Source organism: Sinocyclocheilus anshuiensis, unplaced genomic scaffold (assembly GCF_001515605.1).
Source record: "Sinocyclocheilus anshuiensis isolate Anshui unplaced genomic scaffold, SAMN03320099.WGS_v1.1 scaffold420, whole genome shotgun sequence".
NCBI lineage: Eukaryota > Metazoa > Chordata > Actinopteri > Cypriniformes > Cyprinidae > Sinocyclocheilus > Sinocyclocheilus anshuiensis.
Window position 1 is genome coordinate 515,887 of NW_015557082.1, and position 22,018 is coordinate 537,904.

A 22,018-nucleotide genomic window follows, 5' to 3' on the forward strand; every position below is an offset into this window, starting at 1 on the left:
ACACAGTGTGGATTAAATGAAAGTATAGTAAAAAAATTTTTTAGCATGTTTTGCTTTGGTACAGAGAACCGTGGATTTTCACTGGTATCGGTACCGAATACTGAAATTTTGGTACCGTGACAACACTAAGCCTAGCCCTAGCGCATTTCACACAGGCTGTTAGATTCACTCAAACATTCAAAGTCATGTATGCCTAAGATTAAAAATAAATGACGTTTATAGTGAATGCCCCTATAAATGGTCTTATTTTTACGATTTAGTTTTAATAGACATCCTTAACTCCATTCTGCTGTCTGTTGTTCTGTTGTTGGCGTTTCTTTGTCTGAATATGGCGCTTATCACATACTGTGTGGTATCGGCGTTTGGTATCAGGGCATTTTAACGAGTACGAGTACAGGAGCTCAGTATCGGGCCCGATACCCATACCAGTATCGGTGCATCCCTAGCCAAAACTAAAGAAAGCAAAAAAACTAACCAAAGGACAAAACATACACACATAAATAAAGAAAGAAATACTGTGTCATAAACAAAACAAAGCAAACAAACAAAACAAACCAAAGCAAAAGAAAACAAATTAAAAAAAAAGTAAGAAACAAGCAAAAGCAAAGCAAAGCAAAAAAACAAACCAAAAGATAAAACATACATAAATATATAAATACAGTTTCATAAACAAAACAAACCAAAGAATAAATAAAACCAAATCAAAGCAAATCAAAAGAAAACCAAATAAAGGTAAAATAAAACAAATAAAAACAAAGTAAGAAACAAGCCAAAACTAAAGAAAGCAAAAAAACTAACCAAAGGACAAAACATACACACATAAATAGAAAGAAATAGTTTCATAAACAAAACAAAGCAAACAAACAAAACAAACCAAAGAATAAATAAAACCAAATCAAAGCAAAAGAAAAAAAAAAAAAAAAAAAAAAAAAAAAAAAAAAAAAAAAAAAAAAAAAAAAAAAAAAAACTAAGAAACAAACCAAAACAAAGCAAAAACAAACCCAAAGACAAAACATACATACATAAAAAAATAAATACCGTGTCATAAACAAAACAAAGCAAAGCTAAATAAAACAAATCAAAGCAAAGCAGAAGAAAAATCAAAACAAAGCAAAAAAATTAACCAAAAGACAATCAATCAATCAATAAACCTGTATCATAAACAAAACAAAGCAAACAAAATCTAAACAAAAAAAATAATTGAATCGAAAATAGAAAAATCTACAATTTTTGAAATCTTTGAAAACCCCTAAACTTAGACAGTAGTGATGGATGCCTTAACACAACTAATTAAAACAAAAAGTGTCATTTATGAAACCATATCAATGGCAGCAGAGCGTTTGGCACAGGGGCACATGGGTTATGAGGTCAACAGCGGACTGAGTGACTTCGAAACACCAGTGTGCTATCAAATAACCCATTAATATTTTAAAAGTGCCAACTGTCCCAGCAAAGGACTTTCCAGGGAATGTTTCCAATAAATGCTGTGCTCTTTATAGTGTTATTGTGATCATTTGCATTTGGGTGTTTCTGTTGCAAGATTATGCATCTGTGTGTGTTTTGCCTTTTGGATCTTATTAAAAATTGCTCATTGGCCACACTACGTGACAATGACAAATGAGAGAGCCCACCCACACTCCCTCTTTCCCCGGAGCGCCGCAAATCAGCTGATTTACAAGCCATCCGTTTCTGCTGCAAAATAGATTCTGGCTAAATAGGCAGCCTGTTCCAAGCATTCCCATTATAACCATTATAATGTCATAATAGACTGCCGCTCTCTACTCAAAACGATCACTCTTCTCCAGTCCTCTGTGTTTATCAACTCTAACTCCACCCCGTGCAATCTGCATCATCTTAGGCCCCAGTAGGCCTCCTCAGTCATTAGTGGGAGTTGTTAATAATACATGGCTGTATCACTCCGTCTCCATCTCGCCTGTGCTATCTGCACTTTAAGCCCATCGTGGGTCACGGGGTTCGGGTTACTGCTGATCGATGAGCAAGGGCAGGGAGAGGGACTCCGCTGCTGCCCTCGGGAATCTGGAGCTCCGCCCCACCACCCCTACAAGAACGCACATGCTTCTACACATATAAATAAATATACACATAAGAACTAATGCTAGCAAGCTGACATATGAATGCAGACGTACATGTATGCAAGCACGATTTGGCGCAAAAAAAGAGCTGCAAAGGGATAATCTATTGTTTCTGTGGAAAGCATATCACTCAAATAAAAATAGCATAATGTTACAATTAACTGTCATTCCATCATCTGTCAATTCATAAACAGAAAACATACCAAATCATTCTCCAAAACAAAACCAATTACAAACATGGAAGCTGAGATATTTGTGATTTAAAATAAATTAGAAAATGGTAAAATAAACAAAACAAAGAAAATAATAAAACAAATACAAATAAAACAGAGTAAAATAAAATAAAGTTATGTTATAAAAGTTAGAAAATTCTCAAATAAACAAAAAGAAAATACTAAAATAAACAAAAAAATTAATAAAATAAACAGAGCGAAACAAAACATCATCATAGAGGGTATAATCTGAAAATGGAATAATAATAAAAATAATAAAATCATGAATAATAAATTCAATTAAAATAAAAGAAATATCAAGGAAATTGATTCAGCTCAGCAAAGCAAAAAAAAAAAAACAGGTGAGTGTGTAATAAAATCTAAATAAAAAATAAAAACACAAGAAAATTATTAGTTAAAAGTTAAAAAACTCTAAAATGAAAAGTTAGAAAATTCTAATATAAATAAAAATAAAATAATACAAATGAAAAACAACAAACAGCAAAACAAAAATCATAGAGGGTATAATCTGAAAATGAAATAATAATGAAAATAATAAAATAATGAATAAAAAATAAAAAATAAAACAAAATTCAAGGAAATTGATTCAGTTCATCAAAGCAAAAATTAAAAACAAAACAAAAACGGGAGGTGTGTAATAAAATCTAAATAAATAAACAAATAATCATAGTGAACCAAAATAATAACATTGTGGGGGGGAGGGGGTATCTGTGTACAACTAAGAAACTGCTAAAAATGTTATGCTTAAAACTGGTCTAGGTTTAGTGCAATACAAACAAAAAACACTTTACCTTGTGACCTGTGTCCTAGTGTTGAAGTCCAAGGATCTCATTGATTTCAGAACCTCAATGCAGCCCATGTACTGCAAAAAAAAAAAAAAGAGAACAAAATGACACACATTACTTTCATTATACATAATTAGTTTTAATTTCCCAGAGGTCATCATTGCTTCATGGAAATATGTATCTAATTCCTGTTGACAAGAGCCAGAGTCCATGATTTAGTTGCTGAAAACAAAAGCAACATTTGTTTCTCTTTCTCTCACAAACACAAGGATGGTTTAAGCACATTCATGGCAGCAGGGTGCATCCAGCGAAGTGTAAGGAGATTGACGGCAATAACCGCATCATGGCTGGTGGGGGTGGACTGGGCAAGAGGTATTACTGCAGTCTGGCCCTTCTGTGACGTGAAAGTGCTCTGACGAAGGTGTAGGGGAATATCCATTCGGCTGTTAGTAACTAATGCTTTCAAAAGGGTCGCAGGAACATCATGCAAAATGCCTACCCCCACACTGACAATGCCACATATGTTTGAATAACGGTGTTTGTGATGCTTACAGAGGGTAATCCCAGATCTTTTTTGTTGTTTTAGGCATTGTAAAGGAGGCCTACACCCACCTCGACCCCAAGCACAGATCATGTGGCCTACGGTTGAGTCAAAGGCTGCGTTTACACTGGCAGAAAAAAATCCGATCTTTCGCTCACATCTGACACAGATCGGAATTTGTTGCACACGTGTAAACACAAAAACCCGCACAATTCGAATTCATTTAAATAAATGTCATCTTTATTTCACAAAAGAATTCTACCTCTAACGAGTTGTAGATAAAATAGATAAGTTGTAGACAAATGAAAATTACCGTTATTTTCCGGTCTTTATCCGTTCAGTCAGATTTTGTGCTGCAAAACATCCATGACAGCCGTTGTCCATGCTGGCAAATAATAATGGCCATTCGACGTGAATTATATAAATAATTTTAAAAGCACGGCCATTTAAAACCCGAGGGTCTACCATGTGCATAGTAAAGCGATCACTGCAGACAATCCTTTTGGGTGGGAATTAATGTAAACACAGATATTGGATACCAGTCGTGTCTAAAGTGAATGTAAACAGACGTGCCAAAAAATCGGATATGGTCAAAAGATCGGATCTGTGCATTAAGACTTGAAGTGTAAACGCAGCTAAAGTGATTACCCTAGTTATTACAGTTAGGAGTAAATCACCAACTTAAAGAGACAATTCAGTCATCATTTACTCACCCTCATGATGTTCCAAACCTGTATGACGTTTTTTCTTCTGTGGAACACAAAAGAGGACTTTTTTGAAAAACACTGGCAACCGAGTAACATTGGAACCCATTGACTTTCAGTGTATAGACAGTTATGTTTCATAGAAGAGAGAAAGTCATACAGGTTTGGAACGACGTGAAGGTGAGTAAATGAACTGCTGAGTGAACTATAACTTTAAGACACTAGTTGAAATCAACATCCTCTGTGTTTTCTTCTTCAACAAATATAAGAGTGCTTCGGGGAAGTCCCAAGAACCAATTATGACCTTGAAACCGTTCTTTATGAATATAAATCAGTCCCTGTAACACTACATTCACATCTTCTGCACTCACTCCTTTTGTCTTAAAGGGACAGTACACCCAAAAATGAAAATTCCCTCATTTTCAGACCCTTACGTTGATCAAAACCTCTCTTCTTTCTTCTCTGGAACACACACACACACACACACACACACACACACACACACAAAGATAAAAAAAAAAAAACATAAATAAATAAATAAACCACTGAGACATATCCAAAATGTCTTCTTTTGTGTTCCACAGACGAAAGAAAGTCATACCAGTTTGAAAGGTGAAAAAAACTAAATAATTTTTATTTTCATTTTTGGATGTACTGTACCTTTAAGCTTTAGTCAGTTGAGTTTTTTTTTTTTTTTACAGCGTATATCTTGACACCAGCCCATTTCTTTCCAAGCAGCAATTGCAGACATCTTAACTAGATTAGTCAGCAGCGGGAAGTGTTCAATCAGTGTGATTAGACTTCTTCCTTTTTGTTTTACTGAAACCCTTCTGCTTCCTCTTCTTCTCAAAGGCCTCATTGTGGCCCTTCATGCTGTGTGATAAATTAACGCTCTCCTCACAACAAAAAAACACCATCATGCACTTGCACATGCACAGCTACAACACATATGACATCACTGAATGATGTTTCTCACTTGTTCTTTCATGATGAAACTATATATATATATATATATATATACACACACACACACACACACACCTATTTCTAAGACAGGGAAGGCACAGGAAATGTTTTTGCTGGAGGAAATGCCCAGTGTGGTTTATGCTTCATATACAGTGGGTACGGAAAGTATTCAGACCCCCTTCAATTTTTCACTCTTTGTTATATTGCAGCCATTTGCTAAAATCATTTAAGTTAATTTTTTTTCCTCATTAATGTACACACAGCACCCCATATTGACAGAAAAACACAGAATCGTTGACATTTTTGCAGATTTATTAAAAAAGAAAAACTGAAATATCACATGGTCCTAAGTATTCAGACCCTTTGCTCAGTATTTAGTAGAAGCACCCTTTTGATTTCCTAATCAAGTCCAATCAGTATAATCAAACACAGCTGGACTCAAATGAAGGTGTAGAACCATCTCAAGGATGATCAGAAGAAATGGACAGCACCTGAGTTAAATATATGAGTGTCACAGCAAAGGGTCTGAATACTTAGGACCATGTGATATTTCAGTTTTTCTTTTTTAATAAATCTGCAAAAATGTCAACAATTCTGTGTTTTTCTGTCAATATGGGGTGCTGTGTGTACATTAATGAGGAAAAAAAATTAACTTAAATGATTTTAGCAAATGGCTGCAATATAACAAAGAGTGAAAAATTGAAGGGGGTCTGAATACTTTCCGTACCCACTGTATATGAGGTGTAACTTACAAAATCTGTGGGGGCTTAAATTTCTGTTTCTTGTAGTCTTCTGTTCTTTCTAAGAATGTTTGTCATCTAGGAATCATTTGATTTAGTCTAGTACTACTTATTCACCAATGCAATGTAAATTCGGATTGGTATTTGGAAACAACACTTTGAATGCTTTTACGTATCTAGCCGCTAGCATTTTGTCGCCACAGTAGGTCGAACAATAGAAGAAAATGTAGGCCTGATCTAAAATCCTTTTATTTGTGGTGTATCATCGTGCCACAGTGTTATTTGGCTAACAGCCCCCCTCCATGCCTTGTTTCCTCTGCAACACGTGATACAAATGACTGTGATTAAATGTAATTGAATAAACGAATGAATGGTGCCTGTGTAATGCAATTAAGGAGCATGCGCAGGCCCAGTCTGGGCTGCTGGAGAGAGGGTTGTGTGGTTACAACATACGGCGGGGTGGAGGAGAGTGCAGAGGTGGAGGGGTGAGAAAGTGGGTTGAGAGAGGATCGCTGTTATTGACGTCAAATAGTCTGCCAACATTTGTAACCCTTGATTCACCGAGATGCAGCCCAGAGTTGAAGATATTGGCTTATATCCACAACTATCTACCAAACTGCAAGAGTAGCCGTCTTTGGTTAGCATTTGTCACAATTTTATTACAGACTTTTCTACTTCAGCAAAACGAAACAAAGAATCAAATATATTGGGAATAAGTTTTCACTGTTTTTATACTCAACATGAGCTTGAAATAGTCATATTAAACATTCTGCCTTTATATTAGCATACTACGCTACCTTTAATTGCAATTTCATTATTATTCCTAAGAGAAAACACATGCGAATAAGAATCTGTATTGACCCCAAAAGGGAAAATTCAGGTATAAATTTTATGAATAGCCATCACTCATCTTCAGTCATAAACAATGAGACCGCCTCCCTTCTATTCTAGTTTAGTTGTTTACATCTGCAGTTTGTTTACTCACGCCTGCCTCCTGCTCTGACGCAGTCGCTGTACCACACAAAGCAATATATCTGGATTAAACTATATATTCCTCCTTTCTCCTGAAGCAACTGCACCCTGACATAACCAATACACTGAATAGAGCACCATTGTTCTCATATCATAAGCAGTTTTGCCTGAACTCAGCTTCTGAGAGGACAAGATGTTGCAGTTGTTTTTAAGCTGCAAGGGGAGTCATATTGTTCTCGGCTTCTTCAGAGCTGCATAAGATGGTGCAGTGAATGTAAATGAATGACTGTCGATAATACTAGAGTTGCCTATTGACACCACTGCAGACCTGCAAAACAACACTAGGCGGAAAGCATGGTGAGATTTCGAGATGATAAGCAGGGGACTCACCCTAACGATGTACGAAGCCCCCGTGCTGCTGATCTTTTTGTCTGGGTGCAACCACCCCTGCGAGGGCTTGTTGATGAAGCTGCCCTTCTGGGTGAAGTTATCTCCCAGCCACATTCCCTCCACCCTGGTCCTCCGGTTCATCCCGGTCCTGAAGCTCCCAGAGCCCCCTGGACTCCCCTCGGTGGCCCCTGCGCTGGACTCTCTCGGACTGGCCCTCTGCCTCCTGGCGGCCTGTAGGGAACATGGGCCCACACAAACAGGGTCACAGGAGTTGAACACAGCTGCAAGACTAGCCACAGGACCACTGGCGGCAGTCGCCCCCCCAGCAGGGGAACTATCGGTCGGAGGTGCCCTGCCGGAATCCTTGCTGGAATTGGAGCTGGAGTTGCTATTGGACGGGCTACGGCTGAGCAATGAATTGGAGAACTTCCACTGGGGCATCTTAGGAATGAGCATGCAGAAGGTGGTGGTGCCGTCCTGCTCACCGTCCAGCCCGGGCGAGTCGGCCAGCACCTGGGCCGAAGGAGGAGAAAGGGCAGCGGTCTCCAGGGGCGGCAGCTCCAAGCCAGGCGTGGACGAAGAGGCCACCGGCGTGGCCACCACCTTCCCGCTCATGGCTAGGCTCTGCATCAGGTCGTCGGAGGAGGTCACAGAGTCGTTCCGGAAGCGGCCATACTTTGGCTTAAGTAGCATGCCCGGAGGAGCGGTCCAGAGCGGAGAGGACAGTGGGGGGGGAAGAGGGAGGGGAAGGGGGGGATGGTTAGGGAAAGGGAAAAGGAAAGATGCAGTAGAAGCAAAGGAGAAATCCACAAGGTTCTGTGCGGACTGAGTCTAGCCCTGCGTCCTCTCTGTCTCTCTCTGCTTTCTGACAGTTGCTCTGTCCCTTACTGTGGCTTGCTTAATCCCTCCCTCCCTTCTTCATTCCCTCTCTCTCTTTCTCTCTCAGCCCAGCTTCCCCCCACTCTCTTGATGGTGTCATAGTGTTATGGTCCATCTATTAGCCCTGCCCAACCCAGCTGCGTTCAGGCAACATTAGCTGCCTGAGTACCTCCTTACAGCATCTTGCACTTATTAACCTACACACAATCTGATACATACAATGCCATTCAGTCCTACAGCTAGCTTTAGTAGCTAAAGGCGATGCATGTTATGTTTTGAATGCTACCATACTTTCTCCTATACCAGCAGGTTGACTCCTCTGAAAGGTGTAAACAATGTGGCGCTATCAAAACATTGGTGACCGTGATTTCACCAAGTACAACATGTTCCTGGATCAACATCCTTGTTGATCCTGGAACAACATTCCTATCAACCAATCAGAACTGAGGGATAACTTTTCAGGAAATATCTGTTTTAGGCTTACAATCAGGGTTAGGTGCTTCTACACCCTTGTTAATCAGCTATCATTTCACACTGTATTTAGGAATAAATTATGGGTAGGGTTAGGTTTAGGGGTAGGGATTGGGTTAAGTCTATATTTTTGGACAGTTATGTTGATCCAGGATCAACAAAAGATATTGATTCAGGAACATGTCTTACTTGGCAAAATCACGGCGACCCAAAACATTGCTATTTTTTTAACATCCCGACAAGTACATTTGTACATTAACATTAAAATACTGGTGTGAGTCTAAACTATAAATTAGCTTACTAGTTGTGTTTGTTGAGGCTAGTAGCGCATGAATTTCACATTTCACTGTTTATGCCATGGGACGAAGGTTTGGCTTGATAGCAAAGCTCTGATATTTCCTGCTGGTGAATGTTTTAGCTACATTGTCTGGCAGCAATAGCTATCACTAATAACTTGTTACATTATAGTAGATGTTTTACAGGTACACAAGCTGTTTTTAGAGAGTGCTTGAAGGGATAGTTCACCCAAAAATTAAATGTCTTAAGTGTTTTTTTTTTCATATATTGAAAGTTAATAGGGTCCAACGTTGCGCCTTAACATTCTTCGAAATATCTTCTTTTGTCTTCCGCAGACGAAAGAAGGATAATTTCTGGGTGAACTATCTTTTTAAAAACATGAAATTAGCTTATAGCTTTAGTTATTTGTTGCCTTTCATGTTACAGATCAGTATTTACACTTGGGACTTTGCCAGTTGAGATTAATGTGAATATTAATGGATAGTTTTCTTTTGGATTTATAGACATCAATGATTAAAATAAAGATCTACTGTATATTATCTCAGTAGCTTGATACACATTGTACATTTATGAGTACTCAAGATGTCAAAGCATCATTTACATCAGTTAACATGGAATAAATGAACTTTTTAAATACCTCACAACAGCATTACTGGCTTCTTCATTCACACAGAATTCTTCATATTGCTGCAGTATGGATTATGAAACAATTGCTGAGACTCTCTCTGGTCTCTCTCTCCCTGTCGAAGTCAAGAAAGCATCCGAGTTGTCACATTTACAGAACTTGCTTAAGACGCTGTGCCTGTTTGACAAATAGTCTCTTACTTTTGCTCTGACGTCACTTTTTTCACAACTGCCCAAAAAGTAAATGCAAAGACTCCACAAGGCCGAATAAACAGGAAGCACTAAAATACTCTATATTCCGTTACCGTTGCCTATGTGTACAGACTATTTTGGTGGAAACCTCAGTTTTGTGGTGTTGACAAAGCCTCACGCTTGCTTCATGACTCACAAGTGCCTTTTTTCAAGTGTTACATTTTCCTAATTCAACAGCTCTTGGGTGACCTCTCAGAGGTGTTATGCAGAGATTTTGTTGTTTTTCCATTTGTTACATACACTGCATGCCTAGCTGGGGTAATTTTAGCTTCAAGAATGGGGTCACCGTGAACATTTGTAATTGGTGAGAGTGTATGTGCAGGGTCACGGTCTGGATCAATATCTTTGTTACGAACAAAGCCACAGAGGAGAACATAAAAGTGAATAGAATCAGGAAAAAGAGAAAACAAGATTACTTCACTCATTTACTGTCCGGTTCTCCTCCGAGAGCCATAAACGTTCAGTTCTGGAGCACTCTGACCCTTTCTTCATATTTCACCATTTTCCATAGGATGCACCTGTCTAATCTAATCTAATCTCAGATCTTAGATTAAGTAGAATAACGGAGTTAAACGTGAATTGTTACACTTCTCTAAAATGCACTATGCAGATGGGATCTTCAACATGAGGTTCATCAAGGCATACAGTGAGATCTCAAACTGCAAGATGTATATGTATATATTTTTAAATAAGTAGGATCATAAAAACCATTTTATAACGGCAAAGAATCATTCTGACATAAAAGACAGTTACATATATTCCAGCAGAGAAAATAACAACTTAATTCATACATATTTTGTTGAAAAGTTTGCATACCCTCGAATCGTACATTGCCACCTTAAGCATTCAGAGCACTAAAACTGATTAAAAATTTTTTTGGATATATATTTTTTTATTTTGCATTTTATTTTTTAAAAAAGGTTTATAAATATGCCTCTCTAAATTAAGCATTCTTTCAAATAAGAGGGTAAATGCATGAAAAAAGTGGGGTTTGTAAATTTTATTTACATTTAGTAATTTAGCAGACGCTTTTATCCAAAGCGACTTACAAATGAGGACAATGGAAGCAATCAAAACTAACAAAAGAGCAACAATATGTAAGTGCAAATGACAAGTCCCGGTTAGCCTAGCAAGGTATTATATATATATATATATATATATATATAAACACATGGGTAAAGATAAATAGATAAAGTAGAATTAAAATAGAATAGAAAGTGCCAGAGTGAGAGGGTCAAATAAAGATGGAAGAGATGTGTTTTTAGCCGATTCTTGAAGATGGTTAAGGACTCAGCTGCTCGGATTGAGTTGGGCAGGTCATTCCACCAGGAGGGAAGATTTCATTTAAAAGTCTGTAAAGGTGATTTTGTGCCTCTTTGGGATGGCACAATAAAGCGACATTCACTTGCAGAACGCAAGCTTCTAGAGGGCACATAACTCTGAAGTAATGAATTTAGGTAAAGGAGTGCAGAGCCAGTGGTGGTTTTGTAGGCAAACATTAGTGCCTTGAATTAATGCAATTCTACATTAATATGGTACTAAACACATTTTATTGATTGTTTTAATCAACAAAATGTTTTTTAATTTAAATTTTTTATAATTTTTTTTTTTTTACTTTGAGACAAATATTTTCATTGATTATAGCATTATCATTAAGCTAACTGCATATATTAACATAAAATATAAAATGAAACGTTTCTAGTTATTATAACGTTTGTTTGTGTTAATTAATAAATATACTGGAAATATATATATATATATATAAATCTGCATATTTACATTATTTTGTGTCAAAATGGAAAATACTACTTTTTAATCTGATAAAAAATATTCCTACTCTAACAGGCCTGTTTAAAAGTCACATACATAAATAGCTCAATAGCACCCAACAGGTGACATTTACAGCAAGTTCATTATCTGCTATATCATGACATTAAACATCAAATTGTGGTCAATGTGGGTGAAGACGCTATATTAATATTAGCTTTCCTAAGAAATACCACAAAATAAAAATAAATTTTCTACGTCACACATACCACATACTCATATAAAGCATTTCTAGCAATGTATCACAATATAACTATTAAGGTTTATACTAAATATAGACATGTGGAGATTAAAGACGAAAAAAAAAAATAGAGAAAGAGGAAAGCCAATAGTAACTCACCAAAACTAGTGCTGTCTGCTGCAGGTTGCAATGCCAGCCCTACATCAAGCCACAAAAAAACATGCAAACCTATTTATTTGTATGTAGAGGAAGGGTAAAAGCACATAAGAGTCAAGAGATGTGAAGTTTGAGCCCAAAGAGTGAGAGAAACCACTCGAACCACACCAGGAACACACACGCCATCACATACACACACCTCCTACAATGACATGCCCAATCACGTTACTGGTTTTCTGGTCTAATGCACACAAATGTTAATATTTGCGAAGTTGCAAAATGCTTAAACACTGTATAAATGTAAGTGCTTTCAAACATGAAATGATGATGCTAATAGTTGGTGCTGCTAAAAGTTCATAAAAGGTGGCACGAGTTTGATTTGAATGCCATTTAGCATCTAAGAGTATAAAAGGTATATTTTCATTCTAACAGACTGTTATAGCGTAGCATTAAAACATACACAAATGCATTCCTCATTTAAATTCACTGCTTGAACAAAAGTTATTACGTGTTACTTGTGAAACGGAAACTGTGTAATTCATTAACAAAAGAGTCACTGAAGTTAACCTTTGGTTAAAGTTCTAGCAAGCCTGATTCGTTTTTTTAAGCAACAAAAGAGTACCGCATGGGGAAAAAAGAGAGAGAAAAAAACAGAAATGTGTTCATAGAATCACTGCCACTGGATAAACAACATGACAACAACAAAACACTATGTACACCAAATAAGCCATATATTGTCACATAAACTGATGTCTAAAACATTAAAAGATACAACAGAGACAGTAAAGAAGCTTTCTGATGGCTTCCTCGCTCTGCTTGATTTTGTACTGCAACAATATGTGCTTGTTAAAAAGGTCACAGGAACGCTGTGGTCAAATCAGCAGCCATGACATTAAATGTTATACCATTTGAAAAAAAAAAAAAAAAGCAAACTTCTGCCACCTCAAACGACTCAATATGAAATGTGGTCATTTTTGTATTTTCGAACGTTCAAAAAAAAAAGATGGCAACAAACAAAAGAAAAAAAAAATGGAGCAAACCTCTGCCACCTCAAACAACTCAATCTGAAATGTGGCCATTTTTTGTATTTTCGAACATTCAAAAAAGCTAACTTACCCTGTCACAACTTTTCATGAGTTTCATGAACAAAGCTTGAAATACTAACAGGACATTTTTGATTTTGCGAAATGTGAAGCTTGTAATCTTGTTAAATCACTTCTTACATACAAAAGTTGCTTAACTCATACTTTTAACATTTGGTCTCCTCTTCTAGCTTGATGGACTTTTAGTTATGTGTTACACATGTAATTCTGTTTTGCTCTTGTGAACGGTAGCGTATCTTGTGAATATCTTTTCACATCATCACTTTCCAGTATCTTCGCACATATCGTGTTAAGTTATTGGCTTTGGTGGCTTTAGATGCTCATTACAGTTAGTTACACAAAGTTAATAAGCATTTTATAATCACACTTGTCCGATATTATAACATTTAAGTCACATCTACTCAAAATGGTGTGTATTGTTTATTTCAGTGAAATGCTATTCCGCTCAGACTTACACTGGAACAATTGGAGGGATGGCTGAAATTAGCCTACTTTCTGTTGTAAATCACTTGTATTGGATACAAAAACTTGTATTGGATCTTAAAATAAAAAATATATTGGTTAATGATATATTTGTAAAATTATGTGTAATTATAGGCTATGTAAAATCCACAGGATAATAGTGATGTGTGATTAAGAAGTCTATGAGTCGTTTGATCATTTGACAGGATAAATGGCAAAAGTGCTGTCAAAAGACATTTTTGGAGTAAAGAAAAGGTTAACGCATTCACCACTATCATATATCATAGAATGTCATCAAAGAAAAGTAGTCCGTAGTCTGTATAAATCACACTCTCTTAGCATAAACACCATCCTTGGGTTTCACACTTCAGTCTCACACTTACTTGTTCACACGGTTAAACTTACCTACATAAGCAAAAGTCATACTGTTGAAAAGAAAAACATTTTCTTATATGAAAAACAAGGTCTCAAAATAAACAAGGCCTGTAAATATCGAACTGACGAAATAAATCATTGTGTATCATTGTGTTGTGAGTGTTCTGCAAACGTTACTAGACTGTAGTGCTGTCAAACGCAGCAGGCGCGCGTGGAGGGGGCGGAGCCTAAACGACGAGTGGCTCAGCCTATCAGAAGCGCGGGAGGGACCGTTTGAGTTCAAAACTGTTAGTTCAGGAAAACACCTAACGTTAGACGACCCTGCGACCCTGAGTTATTTGGGATTTCACCTTGGATTTGGACTGAATTTAGCATTTAACCACAATGTCTTCAGCGAAAAAAAAGCAGATTTACTATTCCGACAAGTATTCCGACGAGGAATACGAGTACAGGTGAGGGATTTCAGTCGTTTTATTTAACAGTTCACTTTCGAGTTGACGTGAAACATCATAATGACCGTTGTTATGTCATTTGACGGTTTCATTTTTTAGAAAATAACTTTAAAACATCTGCAAATTATAGAAAATGGTCTGTTTAAAATGTATTTTCCGGGTTCTGTCGTCCTAACCGCGTTTTGTTGCCTGGCAAACAATTTGAAGAGCCGTTAAGTATGAAATATTAGTCAAACTAACATTGTCCCTCTCCTTCCTCATAGACATGTTATGCTTCCCAAGCAGCTTTCCAAACTGGTGCCGGCCTCCAATTTAATGTCGGAGGAGGAATGGAGAGGACTGGGAGTCCAGCAAAGTCAGGGCTGGATCCATTACATGATCCATAAACCAGGTTAGTATGTACCTGTAGACCAGGGCTGTGTTTTAAAGCCTACTTTGACAGCTTAATTACTGTCTAGGTGGGCAGCTCTGTAGTTTTTGAGAAACTGGTCCACAAAAGCTGCCCATTATTCTCCTAAACACTAATATCCCACTCTTTCCATACAGAGCCTCACATTCTGCTTTTCCGAAGACCGCTTCCCAAGGAATGAGATTTCAAGATTGTCATCGGAAGTTAAACTTCTTGGTCGACTCTGACCATGCGTGCATTTCTTTCCATATGTTGTGATTTGTATATAAGCTTTATTATTTGCAGATCTATGGCAATGAAATGTTACTCCTCCTTCCCAGCCCCCTTTCATTCGGAGATCTGATGGCAACAGGAGCCCAGAGGGGAACGGGCTGCCTCCTCCAAAGTGTTAGATCTACACTTGAGTCACGTAAAATGAGTTGGATGGTGTTTCAGGTCCAGTAAATCGCCCGTCGTGAATAGAAGGAATAGTTTTTGTTGTACACTACGATGATTTTTGTTGCTGAACTGCTGTTGTTAACATCTCCAACTTGTTTGTTGAGCAGTCAATGTTTGTTTGTTACTCATTTGTTGTAGACAAATCAATAAATATTATTTTTATTAGCTCATTTGCATCCTAATTTGTAATCTGTGTAATGTGAAATTAAATAATGTACACAAAAGCAACAGCATATATTCAGGGTTCCCATAGGGAACTGCATTTATTTTTTATTGATATCACACTCACAAAAAATCCAGATCATAATTTTTTTTCTTATACAGTGTATATGTTATACACTGTTTTATATATGTGTATATATATATATATTACTGCAGTCAAATGATTAATTGCATCCAAAATAAAAGTTTTTGTTTACATTATGTGTGTGTACTGTACATTTATTATGTTTATATAAATACACACATATTGTATATATTTAGAAAATATTTACATGTATATATTTATATTTGTATAATTTATGTATAAATATATTTTATATATAAACAACATTTTTCTTAAATCTATACATGCATGTGTCTATATATACATAATAAATATGCACAGTACACGTAAACAAAAACTTTAATTTTGGATGCAATTAATCGTGATTAATCATTTGACAGCACTACTTATATATATATATAATTACATTTTAGCTAAAGTTCTAGTAATTGTGTTTTTGTCACCATTTTTACATTTTATTTTAGTCATTCAAGTTCAACTAAACTGAAAAATTCAAATGGGAAATGTTTGCAACTAGCTGAAATAAAACCTTTTTTCAGTTATCATTAATTTTATTTCAAGTAACAAAAGTTTTTTTAATGATTTTACTTTCATGTGAGTTCTGTAAAATTATGTTTATAATTTTGTCATTTGAAAAGTCAGTGAAATGTTTAAAATCTTTAAATTAGGATTATAGTTATGCTCACTTCTACAATATTTAATTGCCTAGAAATTGTTCTTTGTAAGCATGAGCAGAGTTCATTATGAGACAAATGGCAAACCTTTTTAAACATGCAATGACATTTTTCAAACTGAACAGAAAACAAATCTATATGTACAAACATAGCCTTCAAAATATTACTAATCTACTATTAAAGGGGTCACAAACTCTGAGTGCCTGATCCCTAAAGAGAAAGCTGGAGGTCTGGGCTTGTGCATTGTCACTTTCTCTGGGTTATGACTTCCAGGACCTGGTACCACTGTGGACTCCCTTGCAGCAGCGTGCCTCCCCAGCATAGAGAACGCAGGCTGCCTCGGGAGGTAGACACTGGGATCTGTGCGGTTGTATCTACAAGGACCTGGAGTTTTAGATAAGTCCTCAGACGGACCCCCAGATTTGCATTTCCCAGAGATGCTGTAACTGGCACTGGATGCTTTGGTCAACACACTGGAGCCCATGAGAGAAGGGAGGGTGTATTTGTTCGGGGCAGGTACGGTGTCCACGGAGCGATACTGTGTTCGATAACCCATGGTGTGGGATGGCGGTTTGCGATGGATGCTGCACAGAGAGGCTTTCTCAGGACTGTATGCTCCTGGTCCAGGGGTGGAGAAGATTGCTGCTGCAATTATCAGACACAACAAGAGTTAGGAACTGTCAAACTCAGTCAGCTTATTCCAGCTAAGTGTTTCCTGGTGGTTTCGACATGAAGTGGTTCGAGCTACCAGTAAATAAGGAACCGTTTCAACAGAACGACACTTCAAAATAACCGACTTACCTCGACTTTCCGTCCTGCCATGAAAGGAATAGGCAGGGGTGCCATCTCTTCCAAAGCGAGTCTGTTTGGCATCGATATGGTATTTAGGCCCTGGACTACAGTCAATGCTATGCACTGTACAATCAAAGCAGAATAAACACAGCATTACATTATAATACTTGTTGAATATTCGAGTGAACTGTTTAACACACATGAACGTAAATTATTACACATGAATGTGTAATTATCTGTAGAGTTAAACAAGTTACTTTGTAGGTTTTAAGAGCCTTTTGATTTCTTTTATCATATGCAATGACAAAACGATTAAATGTTAAGTAATCCAGTCTAATATTTCAATAATCTTAAATGTTTGCGATTTTTCTAGCTAATGGGAAGTAATGAAAATACAAAATATCTCAGTTCCAAGGCGTACACCATATTGTACTATAATGCAACAAAGAAAAAGTACTTAATTTTTAATATAATTTAAAAATATTTTACCTTAAATATCTGTAAAAAATCTAAATAAAAAACCCTTACAAGAAAATTAAGTGTGATTGTACTCTGTAAAGTAACATGAAAATAATATTAATAAAAATATCACTTCTGATCTACTATTCTTTCTACACAGCAACGATCAACATAAATAATGGGAATTTACAGCAGTCTGTCTCCCTCTAGTGGTGACATTTGCAAAATACAAGTTTAAGAACTAAGTGATTTTAGTAAAAACATCAACATAGATGATTTGTACATTCCTGGCATTAAATGAGCTAGAAAAGCTTATGCTGTTATATTGGAGTCATTTCCCACTGAGCTCATTTATTTTACTGCAACTTAATATAAACTTACTGTTGTTACTCATCCTGCCATGGAAGGAGTAGGCAGGACTTGTTGACTTGGTGAAATCGTGGCCTACAAAGCCGATAGCTGGTGGAAGGATGTATCGACCAGGTCCTGGCCCTGTAAACAAGAATGGAAAACAGCCGTCATACTGTAGTCATGCACACACAACATATGCACAGCCCACTACTTGTAATCAGAAATATGTAGTGATGCATTTTTTGGCAGGCAGTTGTGACAGAATCTGTTAGGGAGATCCACACCCTGTAGATGCAGCCCAGCAGGAATGTGAGCTCATCGCAGTGGCGTGATGGTTTTTCCTGGAGTGGAGGACAGACAATGCCTTTGGCTATCTTCTCTGATACTACCAGGGGAATGCCATGACATCAGCCCACAAATGTTTGTGTGCATGTGGAGGGCTACTGGGAGCACAGAACATTCTTTCACATGTACTTCAGCATGTTTTGACAGGCCAGGGCACAAAGTTATCGTAACCTTGCTGAACGCGTGACCTTTGAAGGAAAAAGTAACTCTTTTTCAGTTAAATGAAAATTTGATGGGGACGTAAGTACACTGGAAGCATTTGTTACAAAATACAGCACTACTGTATGTTGCTTACAAGAACTTTTTTGGAAAAAGGTCAGTTGAACGCAACACTTTTCACAAATTCTATCCCAAAGCGGCTTCACAAAAACAGTGGAAAGGAAAATCCATTAGGTTTACCAAGATAATAATAATGTTTCAATTTAGTATCATGGACAGTACTTCATTTACTTATTAAAAGCATATTGAAACTACACTACAAGAACAATAGCTCTGTTATTCAACAAATAAGGAGTCAATATTGAGTAACCTGTATTTTGGACGCCACTGTCTATTGTTGCTCCGCCAACGAAAGTAGTTCCAAACGTACTTAGAATGAGTAAAATCAACCGTATCTGAGCAACATACAGTAGCGACATTTCGTTTCTGAATGAACCAATGTTTTTGAACGAATCAGTAAAATACAATAATTCACTCATTAAGAGTGTCACTTGTCGTCACCTTCTGGTGTTAACGATGTACAGCCTACCGGACTGATACAAACAGTGAATAGTCTCAGTGCTATTCGTTTGTACATTCAGCAATTGGTGAACGGCGTTCAAACTATTTTCTTACATTGAAGGTGAGATTATTGTTTAGTACATAGTATATACAAATAAATATACGTTAAAACAGCTCACCTTTTTCTCTGCCAGCAATGACCGGACGCTTCCTCTCCGTTTCACTCATAGTCAAGATTGCATTTGGGACTGGAGGTTTAACCCTTCTAGAAATCTAAGTTGTCCGTTTCCTGCAGAATTGGACATAGGCCTACTTACTATCAAATCTCTATGCCAACTTTTCCAGAGAATTTGAGTAAACAGAGCTCAAGGACAAGCAATTATTAAGGAATTAACATTCACGTCAGCATCAGTTTTTTCCAGGCAATTAAAAAACGCAAGCAGCTACTTGCAAAAACTCAAGTAGGTGTAGATCTTCAAAACATCCAAGTTCAAAGCTGAGGTGATGGTTAGTAGAACTTTTTCCATTGTCATCTTCCTAGCTGCACAAAATCAGATGTCCTCTGCAGCACAATTCTGCCTTCTGACCTCTCTTGGACTGGACAAGTCCAGTCAAGTTCTCCACTGTCCAATGATCTGATGATGTGAGAACTAAAGCCGCCCAAGTGGTAAACTGAACACTTTTTGGAGTAATCTTCATTCAACCTGGTTGACTCAATCGGGGGCCGCCGAACCCATTAAATATACACATGCGTTTGAGAGACAGAAGCACAAAGGTGTCATCACTTGAATTCACTGTCATGTAACACTATCTCCATCAGATAATTCCTCCTCTCGCTTCTCTTTCTCTTTCATGCCTTTACTCTGTTCATCTGAGTAGAGATGGACCATCAAGCATGGGTCGCTAAGGGGACCAGCAGCTGGGGGCCCCCCTGCAAAGCTGCATAGAAAAGGCCTTCGGCATTTGAGAAGATACAAACTTCTGAAGGACATATAAGTGAATACGTACCATATTCCCATCTATCCAACTGAAATGCATTGTCTGGGAGAGCTATTAAAAAAAAATTGCAGTTACTGAAAGCTGGGGGCATGACAGGTGAACATGTTCACCACTGCACTGACCATGCAGCAAACAAATATTAAACATTAACAGTGCTGTGGTAACCGGAGCTGGATGCCAACATAGGCAAACTATCACAAGCTGACCCAGTAGACAGCAATACATGGGGTCAATGTTTTGCCAGGACCTTTAAACAAGTTTCAGAGAGCTTTGAAGAAGCTCAAGCAGTTAACCTGGAACAACAGATTATCTCAAAACTGTTAAAAATGCAACTTTAACACAAAAATATGTACTTTTAGGAAGAATTTGTGCTCAAAAAGTAATATTGTGATTACACACGACTGCTCTGCATAATAAAGTCCAAAGTATACTAAGGTTTTTTACGCATTCATTAGGGTATGCATACTGTGCATGACAGTGCAAGTTTATATCTTACAACTGTGACTTTTTTTACTCGCAGTTCTGACTTCTGAGAATTGCAAGATCTGAAAAGTTGAGCTAAAAGGTCGCAATTACCTTTTTTTATTGTTTTATTCTGTGGGAGAAAAAAAAAAGAATTGTGAGATGTAAACTCATAATTCTGAGTTTATAACTTGCAATTGTGAGATAATTTAGCAATTCTGAATAGCGAGATAAAGAGCAACTTTAAAATACTACACGTTCGACTGAATGCTTATGCTAAGCGTTTGCATCAAAACTGCAGTATACTTCAGTCTTTACGCTCTGGAGAATCATAGCAAACCAAATTCACCAGTATAACTGACTGTGAGCAATGCTAGGCTAAATTACTTCGAAAATTCCACCCAAAATACAAATATAGTATTTTCAATATACTATAACTTACTGTACTTACTTACATACTTACTATACGTATACTTACTATAAATACACTAATAATAATTTTGCATATTATATAGAATGGACAGAATACAAATTGTAATTCAAACATAAAACAAAGATTTCACACGATACAAATTACATACAAAGTTTATTCTCATTGACTTTCTTCCAAATGTGATATCATTTAAGGTTAAATTCATTTTAAGTTCATTAAAATTTACAGTAATTTTCAAATTTCACATAGGCCACTTTGCATATCTGCATTTTTCTGCATTGATTTTAGGGGAATTAAAATACAGTAAAGTATGTTAAATGGGCCTTGAAGGTAATAAACTCTTATTAGTACCTTAACGCATCATTAAATTAAACCAAATTATTCAGTGAACTTGAATAATCACATTAGAGGCATTCTGTTTAAAAGTGCAGATTTCATGTGGGCCTGCCGATTTTCATTTAGCATGGAGGTTTAGTCAAAATAGCTTATATTCTGTACAAATCATATTCCAGTTTGTGTAACAGAGTTTGTTTTCTGTGATGCAGAGACTAATTTAACATAGGGTGACTGGGAAAGAAGCTTATTTATCAGTTACAGTCTCTTCTCCAATGAACAAGTCAGACGTCAATAAGTAAAAATAGTAGCTACACACCTTAACGGACAATTTTGTGCGTTTTCTTTATGCTCTGGAAGTGCACGGTCCATTACAGCACATTTTAACGGGTTGTAAAACCACACCAGTAGATTGTGTTCAGAAAGAAGGGAGGAGCTGACTGAGGAATTGAGAAAATAAAAAAAACGAACCGAACGAACAAAGGCACTAGCCACAAATAAATACCACAGATAGAAAACAAAAACAATAAAATATTAGATTTTTAGGTAAATTATACTTACAAACATAAATACTGGACTATTAAAACTAGATTACAAGAGGAATACAGGGAGACGTCATACCATCACTAAACGTAAAGAGCTATGGAAATGAATTAAAAAAATAAAAGAGAGGAGAACTGATATTATCTCTCTTTCCGAACACACACATACACACTCAGAGCTGTCATCTCGTTGCAACAGACTGGGTCCACCTCTCTTTACCAGCCTTTCTTACACACAAACATATTCACAGAGAATGTACAATGTGGAGCTC

At 36.9% G+C, this 22,018-nt stretch overlaps 3 protein-coding genes across 5 annotated transcripts in view; 1 reads left to right on the forward strand and 2 right to left on the reverse strand.

Annotated features, from left to right (window-relative positions):
- Positions 1–12,282, reverse strand: part of shc2 (SHC (Src homology 2 domain containing) transforming protein 2) — a 20,768-nt gene extending 8,486 nt beyond the window's left edge. The window contains exons 1-3 of one of the 2 annotated variants that reach the window (XM_016471746.1): positions 12,115–12,282; positions 7,425–7,655; positions 3,118–3,188 (exon numbers count right to left, since the gene is read on the reverse strand). In XM_016471746.1, coding sequence (XP_016327232.1) covers positions 3,118–3,188; positions 7,425–7,565 — 212 coding nt within the window. In that variant the 5' untranslated portion in view covers positions 7,566–7,655; positions 12,115–12,282. Of the gene's footprint in view, positions 1–3,117; positions 3,189–7,424; positions 8,659–12,114 lie in introns of those variants that run through there. The other variant, XM_016471745.1, reaches the window with a different exon arrangement.
- A 2,045-nt stretch (positions 12,283–14,327) lies between these two features.
- LOC107676953 (cyclin-dependent kinases regulatory subunit 1-like) lies at positions 14,328–15,667 on the forward strand. 2 transcript variants are annotated; one of them, XM_016471700.1, is made up of 4 exons: positions 14,328–14,503; positions 14,767–14,894; positions 15,050–15,128; positions 15,198–15,667. In XM_016471700.1, the coding sequence occupies exons 1-3, from the start codon at positions 14,436–14,438 to the stop codon at positions 15,091–15,093; spliced, it is 240 nt and encodes a 79-aa protein (XP_016327186.1). In that variant the 5' UTR covers positions 14,328–14,435; the 3' UTR covers positions 15,094–15,128; positions 15,198–15,667. The 2 variants fall into 2 exon arrangements, with proteins under 2 accessions (XP_016327186.1, XP_016327184.1); XM_016471698.1 differs by having other exon boundaries at positions 15,050–15,667.
- Positions 15,668–16,476: 809 nt separating this feature from the next.
- LOC107676969 (outer dense fiber protein 3-like protein 2) lies at positions 16,477–19,213 on the reverse strand. Its single transcript, XM_016471734.1, has 4 exons — positions 19,157–19,213; positions 17,943–18,053; positions 17,112–17,225; positions 16,477–16,955 (listed from the first exon to the last, which is right to left on the reverse strand). Exons 1-4 carry the CDS (start codon positions 19,203–19,205, stop codon positions 16,477–16,479), a joined length of 753 nt encoding a protein of 250 aa, XP_016327220.1. The 5' UTR covers positions 19,206–19,213.
- Between the last annotated feature and the right edge of the window lie 2,805 nt (positions 19,214–22,018).

Excerpts from the sequence above, each read along its gene's own strand:
- LOC107676969 (XM_016471734.1), bottom strand. The coding sequence starts at position 19,205 with ATGAGTGAAACGGAGAGGAAGCGTCCGGTCATTGCTGGCAGAGAAAAA. Across the intron at positions 17,226-17,942 it reads TGGCAGGATGAGTAACAACA|TGCATAGCATTGACTGTAGT; the intron begins GTAAGTTTATAT and ends TTGATTGTACAG. Across the intron at positions 16,956-17,111 it reads TGGCAGGACGGAAAGTCGAG|CAGCAATCTTCTCCACCCCT; the intron begins GTAAGTCGGTTA and ends TGATAATTGCAG.
- LOC107676953 (XM_016471698.1), top strand. The coding sequence starts at position 14,436 with ATGTCTTCAGCGAAAAAAAAGCAGATTTACTATTCCGACAAGTATTCC. Across the intron at positions 14,504-14,766 it reads GACGAGGAATACGAGTACAG|ACATGTTATGCTTCCCAAGC; the intron begins GTGAGGGATTTC and ends CCTTCCTCATAG. Across the intron at positions 14,895-15,049 it reads TTACATGATCCATAAACCAG|AGCCTCACATTCTGCTTTTC; the intron begins GTTAGTATGTAC and ends CTTTCCATACAG.